This window comes from Symphalangus syndactylus, chromosome 3, assembly GCF_028878055.3.
Source record: "Symphalangus syndactylus isolate Jambi chromosome 3, NHGRI_mSymSyn1-v2.1_pri, whole genome shotgun sequence".
Taxonomy (NCBI): domain Eukaryota; kingdom Metazoa; phylum Chordata; class Mammalia; order Primates; family Hylobatidae; genus Symphalangus; species Symphalangus syndactylus.
The window spans coordinates 19,654,760-19,667,029 of NC_072425.2; the positions used below are offsets into that span (position 1 = coordinate 19,654,760).

At 49.0% G+C, this 12,270-nt stretch overlaps 2 protein-coding genes and 1 pseudogene across 2 annotated transcripts in view; 2 read left to right on the top strand and 1 right to left on the bottom strand.

Annotated features, from left to right (window-relative positions):
• Positions 1-8,411, bottom strand: part of RABEPK (Rab9 effector protein with kelch motifs) — a 43,926-nt gene extending 35,515 nt beyond the window's left edge. Inside the window, exon 1 of the mRNA XM_063636016.1 lies at positions 8,276-8,411. The gene's annotated coding sequence lies outside the window, so the exon portion shown is untranslated. The remainder of the gene's footprint in view (positions 1-8,275) is intronic.
• On the top strand, positions 2,320-3,440 carry LOC129478458 (small ribosomal subunit protein uS2B-like; annotated as a pseudogene).
• A 256-nt stretch (positions 8,412-8,667) lies between the features above and the next one.
• The window catches only part of PPP6C (protein phosphatase 6 catalytic subunit), a 52,539-nt gene continuing 48,936 nt past the window's right edge, over positions 8,668-12,270 (top strand). The window contains 3 exon segments of the mRNA XM_055271103.2: positions 8,668-8,826; positions 8,829-8,919; positions 9,541-9,569. Of these exon segments, the coding sequence (XP_055127078.1) occupies positions 8,746-8,826; positions 8,829-8,919; positions 9,541-9,569 (201 nt within the window). The 5' untranslated portion in view covers positions 8,668-8,745.

The window sequence follows — 12,270 nt, forward strand, 5'->3', positions numbered from 1 at the left end:
GTTTCAAGGTGCCATGCTGGAGGGGCACATCAACAAGAAAAATTGGAAGAGGTTTGTGGGCAAAATAGCAACCAGTTTTCACTCTGGGACCTATTTATGTATTTATTTACAGACAGAGTCTCGCTTTGTCGCCCAGGATGGAATGCAGCGGCGCCCTCAGTTCACTGCAACCTCCGCCTCCTGGGTTCAAGTAATTATCCTGCCTCAGCCTCCCAAGTAGCTGGGATTATAGGCGTGGTCACCACGTATGGTTAGTTTTTGTACTTTTACTAGAGATGGCATTTCACCATATTGGCCAGGCTGGTCTCGAACTCCTAGCCTCAAGTGATCCGCCTGCCTCGGCCACCCAAAGTGCTGGGATTACAGGCATGAGCCACCGCGCCTGGTGAACCTATGCTTTTAGACTAGGAATCAAATTTGAGAACGTGGAATGCCTGAGATCTATTTTCTTTTTCTTTTTTTTTTTTTTTGAGACAGAGTCTTGCTCTGTCGCCCAGGCTGGGGGAGTGCAGTGGCATGATCTCAGCTCACTGCAACATCCGCCTCCCGGGTTCAAGCAATTCTCTGCATCAGCCTCCCAAATAGCTGGGATTACAGGTGCCTGCCACCACACCCAGCTAATTTTTTTTGTATTTTAAGTAGAGACGGGGTTTCACCATGTTGGCCAGGCTGGTCTTGAACTCTTGACCTCATGATCCACCCACCTCGGTCTCCCAAAGTGCTGGGATTACAGGCGTGAGCCACTGCGCTGGGCTGCCTGAGATGTATTTTCTATTTCTATTTTTTTTTTTTTTTTTTAAGACGGAGTCTCGCTCTGTCGCCCAGGCTGGAGTGCAGTGGCGCAATCTCGGCTCACTGCAAGCTCCGCCTCCCGGGTTCACGCCATTCTCCTGCCTCAGCCTCTCCGAATAGCTGGGACTACAGGCGCCTGCCACCACGCCCGGCTAATTTTTTGTATTTTTAGAAGAGATGGGGTTTCACCGTGGTCTCGATCTCCTGACCTCGTGATCCGCCCACCTCGGCCTCCCTAAGTGCTGGGATTACAAGCGTGAGCCACCGCGCCCGGCTCTATTTCTATTTTTATTTATTTACTTATTTTGAGATGGAGTCTTGTTCTGTCGCCCAGCCTGGAGTGCAGCGGCATGACCTCAGGTCACTGCAACCTCCACCTCCCAGGTTCAAGCAATTCTCCTGCCTCAGCCTCCTGAGTACCTGGGACTACAGGTGTGCACCACCATGCCTGGCTAATTTTTGTATTTTTCGTAGAGACAGGATTTCACCATGTTGGCCAGGTTGGTCTTGAATTCCTGACCTCAAATGATTCAACCGCCTCTGCCTCCAAAAGTGCTGGGATTACAGATGTGAGCCACTGTGCCTGGCATGAGATCTATTTTTAAAAATGGAAATCAAGGCCTAGAGAAGTTAAAATAACTACCCCACATAAAATGGCAGAACCAGGAACCCAGATCTCTTATTTCTTGCAAGGAAGACTAAGAATGCATTCCAGTCATCAAGCTCTCTTACCCCATCTCCATACCAAACCACTGGAAGTATCTTACACCTCTCCTAAAAGCTCGCCCAACACTCTGATGCATGCTTTCTTCTTTTCTCTCTGCTGTGGATGTGAAGAATGATGTTCACTCAATGAGGTGGGTCTGCAGGAGGGAGCTTCCTGCTGTCAGATAGTGTGGTAATGTGAGGACTGCCACCTATTTTCACTGGAACAGCACATCACTGACCTCTTTACTGACGCATCAGCAAGAGAAGTAATGAATGCCGGTGAGACCTTCCTTTTAAGCACTTTACAGTTTATGAAGAACATTCACATCCATCTCCCTATTTGTCTTTCTTCCCACTTCTGAGAAGGTATCTTGAATAGGATTTATTCCCAATTACAGAGGTTCAGAGATTAAAAGTGAATTGTGGCTGGGCACAGTGGCTTACGCCTGTAATCCCAACACTTTGGGAGGCTGAGGTGGGCCGATCAACTGAGGTCAGGAGTTCAAGACCAGCCTGACCAACATGGTGAAACCTTGTCTCTACTAAAAATACAAAAATTACCCAGGTGTGGAGATGTACGCCTGTAATCCCAGCTACTTGGGAGGCTGAGGTGGGAGGACTGCTTGAGCCCAGGAGGCAGAGGTTGCCGTGAGCCGAGATTGTGCCACTGCACTCCAGCCTAGGCGACAGCCTGTCTCAAAAAAAAAAGAAAAAGAAAGAAAGAAAGAAAGAAAGAAAGAAAGAAAGAAAGAAAGAGAGAAAGAAAGAAAAACAGCCAAACAGTTTTCTATGCTACCCACAGAGGGGTCCATAGGGGGTTGTTCTGGATTCCCATCATAACTTAAAGGGAAACTTTCACAATGTCCGGAGCCCTTGATGTCCTGCAAATGAAGGAGGAGGATGTCCTTAAGTTCCTTGCAGTAGGAACCCACTTAGGTGGCACCAATCTTGACTTCTAGATGGAATAGTATATCTATAAAAGGAAAAGTGATGGCATCTACATCATAAATCTGAAGAGGACCTGGGAGAAGCTTCTGCTGGCAGCTCATGCCATTGTTGCCATTGAAAACCCTGCTGATGCCAGTGTTATATCCCCTAGGAATACTGGCCAGAGGGTTATGCTGAAGTTTGCTGCTGCCACCGGAGCCACTCCAATTGCTGGCCACTTCACTCCTGGAACCTTCACTAACCAGATCCAGGCTCCTTCTGGGAGCCACAGCTTTTTGTGGTTACTGACCCCAGGGCTGACCACCAGTCTCAAACAGAGGCATCTTATGTTAACCTACCTACCACTGCTCTGTGTAACACAGATTCTCCACTGCACTATGTGGACATTGCCATCTCATGCAACAACAAGGGAGCTCACTCAGTGGGTTTGATGTGGTGGATGCTGGCTCGGGAAGTTCTGCACATACATGGCACCATTTCCTGTGAACATCTGTGGGAGGTCATGCCTGATCTCTACTTCTTTTTTTTTTTTTTTGAGACGTAGTCTCGCTCTGTCGCCCAGGCTGGAGTGCAGTGGCGCAATCTCGGCTCACTGCAACCTCTGCCTCCTGGGTTCACGCCATTGTCCTGCCTCAGCCTCCCAGGTAGCTGGGACTACACCCGGCTAATTTTTTGTATTTTTAGTAGAGACGGGGTTTCACTGTGTTAGCCAGCATGGTCTCAATCTCCTGACCTCATGATCCGCCCGCCTCAGCCTCCCAAAGTGCTCGATTACAGGCGTGAGATACCATGCCCAGCCTGCCTAATCTCTACTTCTACAGAGATCCTGAAGAGATTGAAAAAGAAGAGCAAGCTGCTGCTGAACAGGCTGTGACCAAGGAGGAGTTTCAGGGTGAATGGACTGCTCCAGCTCCTGAGTTCACTGTTACTCAGCCTGAGGTTGCAGACTGGTCTGAAGGGTGCAGGTATCCTCTGTGCCTATTCAGCAGTAACCTACTGAAGACTGGAGCACTCAGCCTGCCACGGAAGACTAGTCTGCAGCTCCCACTGTTCAGACCACTGAATGGTCTTAAGTTGTTCTTGCAGGGGCTCTTAAGTGACATGAAAATAAGGTTGATGGAAAATAAATATCAGTTCCTTTTTTTTGTTTGTTTGAGACAGAGTCTTGCTCTTTTGCCAGGCTGGAGTGCAGTGGTGCGATCTCGGCTCACTGAAACCTCTGACTCCCTGGTTCAAGCAATTCTCCTGCCTCAGCCTCCTGAGTAGCTGGGATTACAGGCACTCTAATTTTTGTATTTTTAGTATAGACAGTGTTTCATCATGTTGGCCAGGATGGTCTCAATCTCCTGACCTCGTGATCTGCCCGCCTTGGCCTCCTAAAGTGTTGGGATTACAGGTGTGTGTGTTTATGGCCACCGTGCCTGGCCATAAACATCAGTTTCTAAAAAAAAAAAAAAATTAAACTATCTAAACAACAACAGCATCTTCTTCCATTTGAATTTTTTTCTCCAAGAAATTCTGAGCAGATTATCCCTTTACCTTTTTTTCCTTTTTTTTTTTGAGACAGGGTCTCACTCTGTTGCCTAGGCTGGAGTGCAGTGGCACAACTTTGGCTCACTGCAATCTCTGCCTCCAGGGCTCAAGCAATCCTCCCACCTCAGCCTCCCGAGTATCTGGGACTACAGGAACATGCCAGCATGCCCAGCTAATTTTTATATTTTTTGTAGAGATGGGGTTTTGCCATGTTTCCCAGACTGGTCTCGAACTCCTGGACCCAGGCAATCTGCCCACCTCAGCCTCCCAAAGTGCTGGGATTACAGGCATGAGTCATTGCACCTGTCCTGCCCTTTTTTACTCTCCTCCTCTCCCCCTCTCTCTTTCTCTCTTTCTTTCTTTTTCATGGAGTCTCACTTCGTCGCCCAGTCTGGAGTGCAGTGGCGCAATCTCAGCTCACTGCAACCTCTGCCTCCTGGGCTCAAGCGATTCTCCTGCCTCAGCCTTCCCAGTAGGTGGGATTACAGGCACGCACCACCACGCCTGGCTAATTGTTGTATTTTTAGTAGAGACAGGGTTTCACCATGTTGACCAGGCTGGTCTTGAACTCCTGACCTCAAGTGATCTGCCCACCTCGGCCTCCCAAAATGCCGGGATTACAGGCGTGAGCCACCATGCCCAGCCTCCTACATTTTTTTTCTAAAGTCTTACATGTTACACCTTCAGAAATGCCTTTCCTGCCCACCTAATACTCAGAGTTAACACTCATATTGCACTCACTCTGTGCTAGACAATGTTTTTTTGTCTTTGTTTTTTGTTTTGAGACAGAGTCTCACTGTCACCCTGCTGTAGTACAGTGACACAATCACAGCTCACTGCAGCCTTGGCCTCCTGGGCTCAAGTGATCCTCCCACATCAGTCTTTAGAGTAGCTGGGTCTACAGGTACGTGCCAGCACCAAACCTGGCTAATTTTAATTTTTTTTTTTTTTTTAGTAGAGATGAGGTCTCACTATGTTTTTTTTTTTTTTTTTTTTTTTTTTTGAGACGGAGTCTCGCTCTGTCGCCCAGGCTGGAGTGCAGTGGCGCAATCTCGGCTCACTGCAAGCTCCCCCTCCCGGGTTCACGCCATTCTCCTGCCTCAGCCTCTCCGAGTAGCTGGGACTACAGGCGCCCGCCACCACGCCCGGCTAATTTTTTCTATTTTTTAGTAGAGACGGGGTTTCACCATGGTCTCGATCTCCTGACCTCATGATCCGCCCGCCTCGGCCTCCCAAAGTGCTGGGATTACAAGCGTGAGCCACCGCGCCCGGCCAAGGTCTCACTATGTTGCCCAGACTGGTCTCGAACTCCTTGGCTCACGTGATCCTCCTGCCTTGGCCTCTCAAAGTGTTGGCAATTACAAGTTTGAGCCACTGTGCCCGGCATAGACATTGTTTTAAGCCATTTTCTTATACCAACTCTGTTAAACCTTTGTACACGCCTATGAGATAAGTAGTATTCTTACAATCTCCAAAGGAGGTAAGCATTATTATTATCTCCATACTGGAGCTGAGAAAACTGGAAGACAGAAACGATAAATAACTGCCCCCAAATTACACAATAAGTGGTAAAGCCTGTATTTGAACTCTGCCCACATGGTGCTAGAATCTACATCCTGTACTTTACCTCCACTGTGTTATCAACCTAAAGTAGGCCTCTTTTTTTTTGAGACGGAGTCTCGCTCTGTTGCCCAGGCTGGAGTGCAGTGGCGTGATCTCAGCTCACTGCAACCTCCGCCTCCCAGGTTCAAGTGATTCTCCTGCCTCAGCCTCCTGAGTAGCTGGGATCACAGACATGCGCCACCATGCCAGGCTGTTTTTCTTTTTCTTTCTTTTTTTTTTTTTTTTTTTAAGATGGAGTCTCGCACTGTCACCCGGGCTGGAGTGCAATGACGCGATCTCAGCTCACTGTAACCGCAACCTCCACCTCCCAGGTTCAAGTGAGTCTACTGCCTCAGCCTCCCAAGTAGCAGGGATTACAGGCACACACCACCACACCCGGCTAATTTTTTGTATTTTTAGTAGAGACGGGGTTTCACTATATTGGCCAGGCTGGTCTCAAACTCCTGACCTCATGATCCGCCCACCTCGGCCTCCCAAAGTGCTGGGATTACAGGCATGCACCACCACGCCAGGCCCTTTTTTTTTCCCCAAAGGACACAAGTACAGGTGAGAAAATGTAGACCTCTTTTTTTTTTTTTGACACGGTCTCACTTTCTCTCCCAGGCTGGAGTGCAGTGGGGGGATCTCAGCTGGTCAGGAACTCCTGACCTCAAAAAGATCTGCTCGCCTCAGCCTCCCAAAGTGCTGGGATTACAGGCGTGAGCCACTGTGCCCAGCCAAATGTAGACCTCGTCTACTCCATTTTTCTTGCTTATAGTACCTCCTATTTTCCCTTTTGAGCACTAATCACAATTTGCAATTAAATATTTGCTCACTGCCAGGTATGGTGGCCTACACATATAATCCCAGCACTTTGAGAGGCCAAGGCAGAAGAATAGCTTGAGGCCAGGAGTTTAAAACCCGCCTCAGCAACATAGTAAGACCTCACCTCAACGATGTTTTTTTTTTTTTCTGTTGGCCAGGCTGGAGTGCAGTAGCATGATCTCAGTTCACTGTAACCCTCACCTCCTGGGTTCAAGCAATTTTCACGCCTCAGACTCCGGAGTAGCTGGGATTACAGGCATGTGCCACCAGGCCCAGCTAATTTTTGTGTTTTTAGTAGAGATCGGGTTTCACCATGTTGGCCAGGCTGGTATTGAATTCCTAGCCTCAAGAGATCTGCTCACCTTGGCTTCACTACTGGGATTACAGGTTTGAGCCACTGCACCCGGCCTCAACAACAAAAAAATTTTAATTACCTCACCCTATGCATCTCTTCACTTGTATCCTTTGTAATATCCTTTATATTAGTAATAAACCAGTAAATGTAAATAAATAAATACTGTTTGTCTCTTCCCAGCAGATCGTAAGCCTAATTAGGGCAGGGATCATATCTGTTTTATTCACATCATAAGCACTGTGTAACCTCTGTTTTCTTTTATCTTCGAGATGGAGTTTCACTCTGTGGCCCAGGCTGGAGTGCAGTGGCGCCATCTCAGCTCACTGCAACCTCTGCCTCAAGCAATTCAAGTGATCCTCCTGCCTCAGCCTCCCCAGTATTTTGTATTTTTAGTAGAGATGGGGTTTCGCCATGTTGGCCAGGCTGGTCTTGAACTTCTGACCTCAGGTGATCTGCCTGCCTTGGCCTCCCAAAGTGCTGAGATTACAGGCGTTAGCCACCGCAGCCTGGCCAATAGGCACTATATAACTATTAGTTTAATGAATGAAGAAATGAATGCTTGTGGGCATCATTCATTCTGCAACAAACTTCTAAAAATTAATTTTACTTTGAAACAATCATACTTTCAGAAGAGTTACAATACAAAGAAGTTCACCCAGATATCTCATTCAGGGTTAGCCAATTGTCCGCAAAATATACTTTAGAGAGCAAGAGGATTAATTCCAGGGTCTCTTGAGCAATAAATATTTATTGAGCGCCTGCTACTATTGGATTACATAACAGTCTCTTAACTGGTCACTTAGCTACAGGCATTGCACCCCCACCCCTAGTCCCGTACAACAGCTTCCTTTTACTAATTTATTTTTGAGGAGGATCTCGCTCTGTCGCCCAAGCTGGAGTGCAGTGCCGCGATCTCAGCTCACTGCAACCTCCGCCTCCCAACTCAAGCGATTCTCCTGCCTCAGCCTCCAGAGTAGCTGGGACCATAAGCGCGCACTACCGCGCCCGGCTAATTTAGGTATTTTTTGTAGCTACGGATAGAATAGAGATCTTTGTCTATTTTGTTCACGAAGTACTGCAAGCGCCTGCAGCTGTACCTGGCACATCTTTGTTGCTCAGTAAAGAGTGGTTGGATAAACGAATGCTGAAGGTATGCTAGTACCAGGTACTGTTCTCGGTGCTGGAGTTACAGCAAAAAACTCCCTGCCCTCGTGGGATTCTCACTGGAAGCATGCTTAAGCTTAAGCCATTTTTCAATCTTTACCCCACCATTTTGTTCCCTGTGAGATTTGGGGTGAACTAGTTTCCAAGCCTCACTTTCCTATCAATCGTTACGAAGATTAAACGGAAAAATATAATTTGTATCGCATTTAGCATCAGAAATGCTTTAATAATATTTGTTTCCCTTCCTTTCAGGCTGGAAGACTGGGGCCTGACATCTCTGCCACAGGCTTGGGCGAGGTTTTCACAGGGACTTGGAAAGGTGCAAACGGTTACTACGGCCAGGCTTACCCAATTGTTAAGTGAAGATATTCTGGAGACAGGGTGCTTAAAAGGGTTAGAAAAAGAAACCAGTGAGTGGCTAGGACCACCTACTCCGCCGTTTTGCCTCGGAAAAGCCTCGCCGGCTGCCGGGAGGTGAAAGTCTGGAGGAAAGGAAGGAAAAGAGAGGGGTGGCTGTCCACAACAGAAAACTACACATCCCAGCACCCCCGCGGCAGACGACTACTGGTCCCAGCAGGTTTCGCGGGGTGGACCGAAGCGAGGTCTCTTGGGGCCTGCAGCCGGGGTTCAGCCAGTGGGGGCGCCGGGCGTACCGAGGTAGCGGGGAGAAGCGGGTCGAGCTGTAACGGCACTGCGCATACGCCACTCACGGGCCGGACGTGACGCAGGGAAAGTTCCGGCTTCGGCCTCCGCCGCTGCCGCCGCCGCCTCCGCTACAGCCGCCGCCGCCGCTATTGCCGCGGCTTGTTATTCTTAAGATGGCGCCGCTAGACCTGGACAAGTACGTGGAGATAGCGCGGCTGTGCAAGTACCTGCCAGAGAACGACCTGAAGGTGAGCCCTGCCGGGGCGGGATCCCTGTTTGCTGGCTCGCCCCTTCCGGCTGTGGGGCGCCCGCCGGCCCGCCCTTCCTTTCTCGGGGACCCCCGCCGGGTATCCAGTCCAGTCGCGGTGGAGGGCCTCCCCCATTGCCAGTCGACCCGGTCCGACCCGGCGTCACGCCGAGGGTCGCGCGAGCCGAGTCCCCTGAATGCTGTCCCGGTCGCCTCAGTGGGGATCCCGAGGGATGCCGCGGCCTCTGTCCCAGGGTCGCCCCTTCTGGCCTTCGGGCTGCCCCAGGACCCGCAGCTGTAACAGCTTTGTTTAGAAGACTGGGCCCCCCACCCCATCCCCCGGTCTCCCGCAGTCGGAGCCGAGCCCCCGCGGCAGTGCCCTCGGGATGGGGTCGCCTCCACCGGAGGTGACAGGAGCGCGGAGTGGCCGGCGTCTGACAGGAGATGCCACCGGCTCCCGGAACGCGGCCCCAGTGTGTTTAGGTCTCTGAGGAAGGGGAAGGCGGTGGGCCCGAGTGGTTTGATACTGGCGGGAGCGAACGTCAGGTCGTCCCTCTTTGACTGCCACTCCTCCAAATTGCTTTTTAGGATCGTCGGTTTTCTTTTGCTAATTCAGAGGTGAATCCCGTTTCTGAGTATGTTGTTCAGCTTACTGAAGTGGATAAAGTAGTTGGTTCTCAATAAATACAAATACTTTCTCCTTAACCCCTTCTTAATTCAGTATTTCATTTTCTTGGTTTTCTAAAGGAGGTGAGTTCTTTGTTACTCCTGAGTCCAAGTGTGGGTAAAGGAATGACTTTGGTATACTGCTTTTCTTTTTTAAAACTTTTAAATTATTATTATTACTGTTTTTAATTGAGATAGAGTCTCACTCTGTCGCCCAGGCTGGAGTGCAGTGGTACGATCTTGGCTCACTGCAACCTCCACCTCCCGGGTTCAAGCGATTCTCCTGCCTCAGCCTCCCGACTAGGTGGGGTTACAGGCCCCCTCCACGACGCCCGACTGTTGTATTTTTAGTAGAGACGGGGTTTCGCCATGTTGGCCAGGGTAGTCTTGAACTCCTGACCTCAAGTGATCCGCCCGCCTCGGCCTTCCAAAGTGCTGGTATTACAGGCGTGTGCCACCGCGCCGGCCTAGGTATACTGATTCTTTGAAAAGTGTTTCTATGCATTTGCTGAAATCGGAGCTTAGGTTTCTAGCAGTGCTTATCAGCTCGTGCTAGTATTTATCCGACTCAGTGTATTCTTTTTTTATGAGACGGAGTCTCGCTCTGTCGCCCAGGCTGGAGTGCGGTGGCACCATCTCGGCTCACTGCAACCTCCACCTCCCGGGTTCACGTCATTCTCCTGCCTCAGCCTGCCGAGTAGCTGGGACTACAGGCGCCCGCCACAACGCCTGGCTAATTTTTTGTATTTTTAGTAGAGACGGGGTTTCACCGTGTTGGCCAGGATGGTCTCGATCTCCTGACTTCGTGATCCGCCCGCCTCTGCCTCTCAAAGTGCTGGGATTACAGGCGTGAGCCACCGCGCCCAGCCCCGGCTCAGTGTATTCTTAAAGAAATATATTACTGTGGGTTTTGTTTTATTTATCTCTTCTTTGTACAGTAAGTTGATACTTAACATCAGTCAACAAGTATGCATAATATTTGAGGCCACATGTGCTGTTGTGAATGTGACTGAATTGTACTTACCTGTTAATTTTATGTGGCATATGATAGGGGAGTCATTCTTCTGCATTCTCCCGTTTTTAATAGAATAATTTCAAATAAGGACAGCCTTCGTTAGTAGTAATGTAGCATTTGTGCTCATCTGAGTCCTTCAGACATTCCTTTTGTGGCTTCTTTCTGCTATGTGGTTTTTTTAAGGGAATAAGAATACAACTAGCATTGGGACCCAATTCATGGAAAACTAACCAGACCCCTTAGTAGCATTATTAATCCCGTAGGTGAGGTTGACTATTGCATGTCAGTTAATTGACGTGGAATTTTTTCTTTTTATTTATCATGCATAAAGCTTTTTTGAACTTTGTGTTTATGATGAATAAAATGTTGCTTTTTATGAAAATGTGTCTAGGGCGTGGTGGCATAATCTCAGTACTTGGGGAGGCTGAGGTGGGCAGATCATTTGAGATCAGGAGTTTGAGAGCAGACTGACCGACTTGGTGAAACCCCCTCTTTGCTAAAAATACAGAAATTAGCCGAGCATGGTGGTAGGTGCCTGTAATCCCAGTTTACTTACTTGGGAGGCTGAGGCAGGGAGAATTGCTTGAACCTGGGAGAACTGCTTGCAGTGAGCCAAGATCACACCACTGTACTCCAGCCTGGGAGACAGAGGAAGACTCTGTCTCAAAAAAAAAAAAAAAAGAAAGAGAGAAAGAAAGAAAGAAAGAAATTGGGCACTGAAATGATTTGAAAGATAATCTGGCCAGGTACAGTGGCTCACGCCTGTAATCCCAGCACTTTGGGTGGCTGATGCGGGTGGATCACTTGAGGTCAGGAGCTCGAGACCAGCCTGGCCAACATGGTGAAACTCCACCTGTACTAAAAATACAAAAATAAGCTGGAGGTGGTGGCAGGTGCCTGGAATCCCAGCTACTTGGGAGGCTGAGGCAGGAGAATCGCTTGAATCGGGGAGGCAGAGATTGCAGTGAGCCAAGATTGCGCCACTGCAGTCCAGCCTTCCAGCCTGGGTGACGGAGGGAGACTCCGTCTCAAAAAAAAAAAAAGAAAAAAAATCTGTTGGACTTCTTTGTACCTCTTAGTTTGATGAACATTAGATTTCCTTCTTACCTTAAGGAAGTACAGTTTTTAGATCATTTTATTTCTTGTTGAAACACAGCTGCATTGTACTTGACTTGTATTTGTTTCTTTTTTTTTTTTAATTTTTTAATCTTTTTTTGTGGGGGGTGCGGGGACAGGTTCTCACTGTCACCCATGCTGTAGTGTGGTGGCACAATCATGGCTCATTGCAGCCTCGACCTCCTGGGCTCAGGCAGTCCTCCCACCTTAGCCTCCTGAGTAGCTGGGACCACAGGCATATGCCGCCATGACCAGCTAATTTTTATTTATTTTTTTGGTAGAGACAGGGTCTTGCTTACCCAGGCCAGTCTTGAACTCCTGGGTTCAAGCGATCCTCCCACCTTGGCTTCCCAAAATGCTGGGATAACAGGCGTGAGCCACTACACTTGGCCTGTATCCATTTCTTAATAAACTTAAAAATACATGTTTTGGGCCGGGCGCGGTGGCTCACGCTTGTAATCCCAGCACTTTGGGAGGCCGAGGTGGGCGGATCACGAGGTCAGGAGATCAAGACCACGGTGAAACCCCGTCTCTACTAAAAAATACAAAAAATTAGCCGGGCGTGGTGGCAGGCGCCTGTAGTCCCAGCTACTCGGAGAGGCTGAGGCAGGAGAATGGCGTGAACCCGGGAGGCGGAGGTTGCAGTGAGCCGAG